Below are 10,001 nucleotides of genomic sequence, written 5' to 3'. Positions count from 1 at the left end.
GTATGTGCCACCCCCTGTCTCAAGAGAGAAAAAAAAAAAAAGTGTGCCACCACGGCCTGACACGAGAAATAATCTATCTAAAACTAAACCTCAGATCTTTAAATTTTAAAAAGTTACTATTTAGGTAAGCAATTTGAAAGAAAAAAGTTCTAACATACGTACAATTGTGCCTCTTCCTCTAATTTTCCTTCCAGACTTTGATACAGATGGTTTCTGATCACTTACAACAGGTGCAACATCTGGGATGTTCCTGAAAAAGTGGTGATGACAATTAAAGATGGGCAGACGCCAGAATGTCTTCCCATAAAGTTTTATGAGAGCAGTCACATCCATCCAGCTATTTCTGAGCTCCCTCACGCAGCTAGGAGGTGCAGCACACATCACCAGGTACAGTCAGCATTTCAAGTGCTACATACATGACCCTGCAAACATGAGGTGAGTGAACTCTCACTGCAGACTGTCAGATCAACAGCTCTAATAACTGATCTAACAGAGAACACTGACTTGAGCTCTTGATGAGAGTTACCCTGCCCTAGAAGAATTCCATTAGTAAATATGCACTTGAAAAACAAGCATTTCATCTTCTAATAAATGCTTTTTTTTTTTAAGTAAAAGATTTTTGAAGGAAGCCAGCCATGCCAGCACATGCCTGTAATCTCAGCATGTGGGGAGTTCGATGGCAGCCTAGGCCACCCAGCAGGACCCTGCGTCACAAGTAAACAAGCACACAGGAGGCTGTGCAGGGCAGCGGTGCAGCTGTGCTTCGCTGCTCGGCTTTCTCAGCAGCTGCTCACAGGGACACACCACTTGCACCAGGCACTGCAGCATTGTTGTTCAGGCATCACAGTTTTCCCTCCTTCTCCCTCCCCACCTCCCTCTTTTGAGATTACACCTTGTGATGTTGTTCAGGATGGACACCACTCCCGAGGTCAAATGATACTCCCCAGCTGTCCCTGCCCTCTAGGGGCTACAACACTAGGAAATCAGGCCCCGCACCTAGGCTGGGCAGCACAATAGAGCTAACCCTGATGGCAGAGGTGTGGGTGAGCCAACGTGGAGACTGTAAGTGGGGCGAGGTGCCCCCACCACTTACTGCCTGCAACACACGAGCAGCATGCCTCTCCCCCTTGCCAGCTGCAGCACCAGGAAAGCAGGCCCTGCTCCTCCCCTGGGCAGCACAGCAGAGCTGGCCCTGTGGTGTCGGTGGGAGAGAGTCAACCCTAAGGGCGTGAAAGCAGAACTGGCCCCGCCCCTAGCTCATTGCTGCAAGAGGTCAATCAGCTGGGGCAACGCTGCAAAGCTCACCCTGGTGGTGAGGAGAGGGGAGAACTGACTGGCTGGCTAACCAACCCTACAGCTGCCCAGGCCCAGAACCAAGGTTCTGATTTGGCCTGCCCCATCTATCATCTGCTGGAGCACATGAAGGGGCCTGACCTGCAGACCCAAAGCTGCAGGATCTCCACAACCCAGGCAACAGCAGGATAACCAAGAGGAGTCTCAGTGAGGGCCAAACATCAATGGTGAAGCAGAAGCCAGAGGCCTAGAAGTGGACCAATGACCCTTTGCAATAAACACTTATAAGATACATGAACAAAGGGGTTTATTACATGACACACTGTGCCACAACGCAGCTTCCATGATGAGATTATTAATGTTTTCCTTTTCTTTCTTACATTGTGTTTTATTTGGGGGAGGGGAGGCTTGCAGAGGCAGAGGGCAGATGCAAAGGGACAGACAGGGAAATGAATGGTATCCAGATGGGTGATATGAAAGACACATTGAATAAATAAAAACAAAATCTTTTCACACATTAAAAAAAACCTTCCCCATGGCTAGGCTACATGCATATATCACCATGCTCATATCCTTTTAATAATTCTGAATTGAAATCTATTACACAAAGTATATTAAATACTATTTGCTGAGACTAACTCTAAAGCCACAATTCAGGGAAATTAACTACAGTAATATTTATGATAGCAAACTATCTTCGGTCATTATGTAATTAACTTTGCACTATTAAAAGTGAAACAGATGGGGCTGGAGACATGGCTCAGAGGTTTAAGAGCACCGACTACTCTTCCAGAGGTCCTGAGTTCAATTCCCAGCAACCACATGGTGGCTCACAACCATCCGTTATGAGATCTGGTGCCCTCTTCTGGTGTGCAGATATACATGGAAGCAGAATGTTGTATACATAATAAATAAATAAAATCTTTAAAAAAAAAAAAAAACCAATAAAGTGAAACAGAGCCACGTGGTGGCGCACACCTTTAATCCCAGCACTCGGGAGGCAGAGGCAGGCGGATCTCTGTGAGTTTGAGGTCAGCCTGTCTACAAAGCTACACAGAGAAACCCTGTCTCGAAAAATCAGAAAACAAAACAAAACAAAGTGAAACAGATGTCCCCACTCATTTGGATGCCCTAGGTGCAATCCACCTGATAGCCCAGTGTGAACAACTGCATTACAGTGCAGCAAGAGCAGCGATGCAATGCTCCCATAGCTCTCACAAACGCTTCCCTCCCCACCAGCGTGGCAGCAAAGACACACCTGCAACCCAATACTCTGGGGGGTAAAGCAGAAGCATCCCAAGTTCAAGGCTCGCCTGTGACACACAGCGAGATCCATAAGCAGACAAAACCACCTAACCACCACAGCAAAGCATACCTTCAGTGAATAACCTGCCCACTTCCTTTACCTGTTCATGTATCAAATGTGGATTCAATAAAGGAGGCACAAGCCACTCAGAGCTCTGCTGATCACCCAAACTATCTTTCTGTGTACTCTGAGCCCGAGTCATGGTGAGTCTAAAGTTGCAATGAAATAATGGACTTACCCATCAGAGAAACAAAAATATACAGGGCAATAGCTAATCATTGCTGTTAACTTGCCTGGATATCCAGTCACCTAAGAGACTGGGCACACTAACTATCCCATGTGCTAGGGCCAGGGAGATTACAAGAGGCAGGAGAAAGCCAGCCGAGTGACAGCACTCCTCCCTGGCATACCCTCTGCATGTTCCCTGAGGGGAAAAAACAAAACAAAACAAACAAACAAACAAACAAACAAACAAACAAAAAAACCTAGCTGTCCTATGGACTTGCAGGTGTAAAAAACAAAATAAATTTCCAAAGTCGTCCAGCCAATCAGTAAGTAAATGACTCATGTATGTATGTATGTATGTATGTATGTATGTATGTATGTATGTATGTTATAGCCAATCAATATGTTGTCGTACTCCTGCCTTGGAGAAGAGGACTGTGCTCATCAGCCTACTTACGGTTCAGGCTCCACTGTGACAGCAGGCATATCTCTGCGAAGTAAGAACCGGTTCTCAGGGACTGGAGGGATCTCTTCTGGACGGACAACCGGCTTTTCTCTCTTAGCACTCCAGTCACCTGACCCTTTTTCATTCACATCACTCCTTCCAGAATAACTGCAATAAATCAAGTCACCAATTTAGATGCCAGTATTTTATAAAATAAAGGCAGCAAAGTGCACTCACCCTGAAGCTCTGACTTTTACAAATATGTAAAACACCAACAGTGACAAATCCAGAGCAAACAAAAGTTTTCCAAAAAAATTACAAGGAGAGAAAAAAACCCAGAGTACTAAAATTTTGAATTGGAAATTGTTAATGCTGCCAATGTTTCCTTTTTTGTTTGTTTTATTTTGTTTTCTCTGACAAGGTTTCTCTGTGTGTGGCTTTGGAGGCTGTCTTGGAACTTACTCTGTAGACCAGGCTGGCCTCGAACTCACAGAGATCTGAGTGTCTCTGCCTCCCGAGTACTGTGATTAAAGGCCTGAGCCACCACCACTCAGCAATGTTCCCTTTTTTGAAATTGTGTGTGTGTGTGTGTGTGTGTGTGTGTGTGTGTGTGTGTGTGTGTGTCTGTCTGTCTGTCTGTCTGTCTGTCTGTCTGTGTGTATGTATGTGTGTGTATGTATGTATGTATGTATGTATGTATGTATGTATGTATATGCGTGTGTGTCTGTGTGTGTGTGTCTGTGTGTGTCTGTGTGTGTGTGTGTGAGTGCACATGCCATGATGTGGACTTGAGACAATGGCTTTCGGGAGATAATCTCACTTTTCACCACACATGTCTAAGGGATCAAATTCAGACTGTCAGCCTTGGTGAGAAGCCATGGAGCTATCTCAGTTGCCCATGTTTTGCTTTAGGGAGGATCAGTTTTTTCAGGGGTGTGGACCTGGGTATACTGCCTGTGTTCCATGGGTGGCCCTATACCCCTGCACATACAGGCCACATTAAATGGACTCGGTGGGTTATTGAGAGAAAAAAGAAAAAAGAGGAGGGAGACATACTGGGTACTGGAATTTGAAGAGGGATTAAGTAGATGAACAAATTATTGTATAGACATGTGCAAAATTCTCAAAGAATAAATAAAAATATTGTATTGAGAAAAAGAATTTTCAGGCATTGGGACTGGCAAGATGTATTCGGGAGTAGAGGTTCTTGTCACCAAGCCTCATGTCTTGAATTTAATCCCTTGGGTCCCATCTGTAGAAAGAAACCACTCCTCTAAGCCGTCTTCTGACCACACACATGCACACATGGTCATCTGCCACATAAAAACATCTTTGAATACACAAAATAAAACTTAAAAAAAGTTCAGAATATCTTTACCTAAAAACCCTGCCAATCTCTGCTATGAGATGACTATGCCACTCCTGGATAGTCACAGGTATCCCCTCTCTAAGCACAGCGAGCAAACAACACTGAGCTGGCAGAGTGGTCACTCACTGTGGCTCCCGTTACAGGCTGTGTGTGCTGGGTCAGACCCCCCGACTCTCACTTACCCTTCAGGGCTCACTGTGCGCCTCCCCCTCGGTCCCTCTGAACTGCTCACTTCCTTCCGTCTCTTTTTAGTGTGCCTGACTTTTGGCCTCCTCTTATGTCTCCTCTTTCTGACTCTCTCCTGTTCAACTCCACTTTCTGAGGAAGATTCTGAAGAGGAAGAGGAATTGCAAGAAGAGTCCGAGTCCTCTGAATGTGTCGGTTTCTTCCTTTTTTTCTCAAACACTTTTAATAGATATTAACAAAAACATTAGTACTCAAGTCCAGTGCATACCATCCAGAGTGAAAAAAACGTGACTGGTGATTATCATAATTGTTTCATGCATAGCAAACTAAAACTAGACTTAAACTCTTCCCCAGTTACGTATAATATAGTTGTCTGCCATCTTGAAATAAAGGGAACAGAGAGACGCATGTAGCCTAAGATTACATTTGAGCAGAGACCTAAAGTAGGGAGGGGCCATATAGATATCTTAACAAAGAATGTTCTAGACACCCGAAGGCAGGCATTAAGTCCCTTAGTGTCTGAATAAAGGTCAATGTGGCCGGAAGACAGTGAGTAAGGGAAAAGTCAGAAAGACAAGGGAGACCCACAGGCCTCTATGCTGAGGGCACCACGGTAGGTGTCTGGGCAGAGGGATGTGTGCATATGAAATGTGGTTTGAGAAGCTCACTTTGGAAGCTGCTAAAGACAAACCAAAGTAAAACAAGGAAGCCAGTCAGGACACTCCTGCTGATAAATGGTCACAGGGAAACAAGCAGACAGAGGCAGGGGAGAAAGCTATTAGGGCACTGCAATAACACGGGCACGAGACGGCCTGAATCAGCCAGTGGCCCAGGTAGGAGAAGGAGCTGACGCTATCAGTGGATGGGATAAAGCGAGGCACAGAAGCTTTATGCTACCACTGTCCACACTGAAATTTAGAAGGTACCTTTCAAGTTGCCATACACTTTATACCTGTCTCAGACTCCTTTACCCTCCAGAAGCTCTTACCATCTTTGGTCAACTTTGTGGCAAGCACCCCACAGTCAATAACTCGGACATCTGCATAAGGTCTGCTTGCAGCATCCGTTTTCAGATTTTCAATCTGTTCAATTACTTCAAAACCAGAAATAACCAGTCCAAAGACAACATGAACCCTGTCATAATACAAATTCAAGACATAAATTAGTCTGATTCTGATAATTGCATTATGAACAGTAATTGGAACAATGCCGTAAAAAACACATCCACAGAACTGAAAACAAACCCAAAGTGTTATGAACCAACTAGAAGGGAATGACAACTTGAAATCTACTTCGTAAAAGTAAATAGCAACAGTTCGTCTGTAGAAAAAGTGGGACTGCATCTGCAGTAACTCCCAGCCTTCCTAGGGTTAGGGATCTGATAACAGAGTGCACTTCATACTGAGAAACCATCTCAGCAAGGAAGCCTACCCATGAGCACATGTGAAACACGAGAGATGGGCTCTCAAAACTGCTGCCTCCTGTGCCCCTTTAGGAAGGGCTTGGCTATGAAAAACTAACAAACCCCTGGCTAACCTGCCTTTCAGGCTTATCACCCAAACTGCTCCCCAAAATTGTAGCAATTGATGCTTACCCATCCAGGTGTGGAGCAGGCTTTGTAGTTCTGTACAATAAACATCAACACAAAGATGGTATCAAAAATGACGTAGTCAGATGAGGAAAGCAGAAGGTTTAAACATAGCATGTAGTGAACAAAGAAGTAAAGATAAAAAGACAGAAAAATGTTAAGTATAATTATATATCCAACCTTAAAGACCCCCAAACACCAATAGTAGCCATTTTACTGATAAAAAAAAAAGATTATAATGAATTATAAAACCAACTCTATCAGAATATATGAGATAGGTTTCATTTGCATTATAGAAATGTACAGCATACACACTGAAATTAAATTTACTCTCAAATCAAAAACAATAATGGCAACAGAAACAAACATTAAAAAAAAAAATTCCCAGTAGAATTAAACAAGGAGGAAGGTCCTGCCCCACTGGAAGGAATGATGAACACTGGCTACCCCCTGAAGACTGAAAGGCAGGCAGTTGGAGGAGCTCAGGAGTCCTGTCTGCACAGCTGCCTGCCTGCCCCACTTTCACTCAAGCTTTGCCTCTCACTGACATCTGAAAATGCAATAGGGAGACTGTCAAACTGCTGACGCTCCTCACAGCAAAGCAGAAAATGAGGGGTGCTGCTGTCCTGACACCTTCACTTCCGTGGTCCAGAAAACACCCCACCAGCTGCTCTTCCAGTGTCCCACTGTCACTGTTGGGAAATCTGTGTGGCACACTTGGTTGGGATATTTTGAACCCAAGCTGGATTTCCCATAACATTTTCACAGATCTTTATATGTGAACCGTAATGCAAAGACTCAAAGTGGATAACAGCCTGATCAGTGTCAGCCAATCAGAGCCTTAATCAGTCAGGATGGGAACAGATGAGCTATCAGGCCACATTCAAGCAGTCACTTGTGCAGGAAAAACGCACATTTTAAAGCCATTCTAAGACACATGAACAGAACACAATTTGACTTTTACAACAATGCCAAAAAATATTACTGTACAAGAGACTGTAATACTTGTACTTACTTTTGGAATATCCGTTTCTGTTAGAGGAGTATAGATAGTATTTAACTTAAAAAATTTTAATGTCAATTTAAGTTTCAGAACTTTAAATGGAATTTTGTGTTTTAGAGTTACAAGTCTCAAATATTTCTCAGAAAAATGAGTAGGAATTAAAGCCAGTATAATTCTTAAAATAAAAATAAAAACAGGTAACAAAAAGGAGGAAAAGAAATGAAGAGAATCTAACAAACTGGTGAGCCACAAACATTAAAACTATGAAACAATCACCCAGAAGCCATGGCAGACAACAACAGTAAAACAAAAATGCTTCCTGTATTATAGAATTTTACCAAACAGAAACTACCACACAAGCCAGACAGAACCCCATCCTAAGAAGATGTAAGGGCATGCAGAAGATAAAAGCACGTGGCTGGTTTCCTGGCTAGATGTGCCCTGGCCCTCCTTTCTTGGGCTTCACTCTCAGGAATCTAGCATTCACAAGAGCCAACAGATTTCTTTCTAGCACACACAAAGTCCAATCCAACAACCACCCCTACTAACAAATCATGTAAAAGCTATGTAAGACAACTCTTGGAGCAAATGGTGACACCCCAGCTGGCTGCAGCAGCACATGCTCAGACTAACTGAGGATGAACAGTCACCTTGGGGCATGCAAGCTTAGGAGAGACAACTCATCTCACTGACAATGAGCTCGGGGCCCTCACATGTGCTATGAACATGCTCAACCCCTTTTCAGGCCTTTTCAGGCCTAGTTCTGTGCTTAATTCCAATGAAAACTGGCTGATAAATACCCTCGGTCCTCAGTGTACACATGAATACTGGAAAGGGCCACCTCTGCCTCTGAGGACAGCTTTCAATCTGCTCAGCGTCCATCTCAATGTGAATCACTTAATTTACTGTCCCAGGCAATTCAGGACACAGAAATACCAGGTGTCGTCACCTTAGCTGGGATAGAGTACATGGTAAGAACATCAACAACAGTGCACAAAAAAGAACTTTCCAGATCTGAGCCTACAAATTTCAGGACCCATTCTAAGGCAGGCTCACTGGCACTGTGCTGACAGGACACATGATAAACAGTCAACAGCCCACAGAATCGAGACCATGTGCTCAGCCAAGTCTATGAAAGCTGACAGAGAAACCCCACCCACCAACTCTTTACTATATCCAGTATTCTCAATGATGTCACACGTGACAGGGACACACATGCAGTAAATGAAGACTCAAGTGTAAATTCACACACACTTACTAAAGCACACCCAGAAGAGAAACACACAGAAACCATTTCAAACTATAAAGCTCCAGTGCTCACACATGTCTGTTTTCACCTGTCACTTAGAGACACAGTCACTCTCGCTGAATCTCAATCTACTTAAATAGTCACTACAAGGGTTCACTTAAATCACAAACCCTGGAAACTGAGAGGTACTGCTGTTGTTCCAAAGACTAAACTATGCTTACGCCATCATCAGAGCAGCTTTTGGACCTTACTAGCTCCTAAAATCCTAATGTAAAACACTGCCTGGTACACACGAGAGCCACTGAGATGAACTGTACTTCTTAGGTTAACCATGAGCAACAAACACTCTTGTTTTACATACACTGCTGCTACACAGAACAAGCAAAAAGCTTTTTTCCTTAAAATGTTTCAATACACATAACAATAGGATTAAAGAAACAAAGAAAGAGAGAGCCTTAGAGTAATGAGACATTACCTTTGGAGCGCACGGTGTAACACTCTTTCTGTAAATTTTACACAAAAATGGCAAGAAATAAATTGTAATACACTTTTAAGACAAGACTGAATCTATGTTTTAATATCAATATAACTTTGAAATTAAAATTTTAGAGTTTTATGCAAAGCAAGAAAGCTTTTTAAAATGGAGGGCTCTAAATTTTCTTTCACAAGATGAAAAGATGAATTTTTTTTCAGAAAAGCCTTGTGGAGATCTTTTCAGACCCGTGGTATTTTAATGGTAACAGCTAATAACACATTAAAGCTCCAATTATAATACCAGAAACTAGCTACTCCATCTTTCTCAAAAAGGTAATGCATCTTGAATATGAACACAGATGTACAAATCCAAATACTGAGAAGTGGGAACTTTCAGTAAAAAGCAAAGATTCCCACCCCATCCCCCACAAAAAAAGAAACCAAGTTCAGATCATTCAAACACAACTTGAGAAACTTAACTAATTCGGTTAAGACTTCTGCTTTTCAAACCCATTTTTTGGTTGTATATCATAACATCACAGAGCTGATTGTATATTATATATATCACACCCACTGGAGAATGATTTGGGTAGAATCTGGACTATGCTCGCTGCTTGCTGCATATACTCAAGCTGTGAAGTTGTTGGACAGAATGAACAAAAAGTCCTAAGGGCACAATTAGAACTTCAGGGACCTTCTCTTTGAGACTCAAAAGGCAACAGAGAGACAGTCTGAGAGCATGATGTCCAATCCTGGCCAAGGAGTTCACATCTAATCTGATCTTTCCCTTATGACCACTTTTTTTGAAGAATACACATTGATGAATTTTAACTAATGAAATAAAAAACAACCTATTACTATAT

General features: G+C 42.9%; 1 protein-coding gene across 5 annotated transcripts in view; it reads right to left on the bottom strand.

The window, feature by feature from the left end:
• Nktr (natural killer cell triggering receptor) overlaps window positions 1-10,001 on the bottom strand; it is a 38,039-nt gene that overhangs the window by 10,741 nt on the left and 17,297 nt on the right. For all 5 annotated transcript variants that reach the window (XM_035444073.1, XM_027415444.2, XM_027415442.2 and 2 more), the window contains 5 exons: window positions 6,419-6,448; window positions 5,813-5,958; window positions 4,821-5,043; window positions 3,282-3,437; window positions 163-250 (listed from right to left, as the gene is read on the bottom strand). In XM_035444073.1, coding sequence (XP_035299964.1) covers window positions 163-250; window positions 3,282-3,437; window positions 4,821-5,043; window positions 5,813-5,958; window positions 6,419-6,448 — 643 coding nt within the window. The remainder of the gene's footprint in view (window positions 1-162; window positions 251-3,281; window positions 3,438-4,820; window positions 5,044-5,812; window positions 5,959-6,418; window positions 6,449-10,001) is intronic.

The sequence above is a fragment of the Cricetulus griseus genome, chromosome 4 (genome assembly GCF_003668045.3).
Source record: "Cricetulus griseus strain 17A/GY chromosome 4, alternate assembly CriGri-PICRH-1.0, whole genome shotgun sequence".
NCBI lineage: Eukaryota > Metazoa > Chordata > Mammalia > Rodentia > Cricetidae > Cricetulus > Cricetulus griseus.
This window is presented reverse-complemented; position numbering and strand designations above follow the sequence as displayed.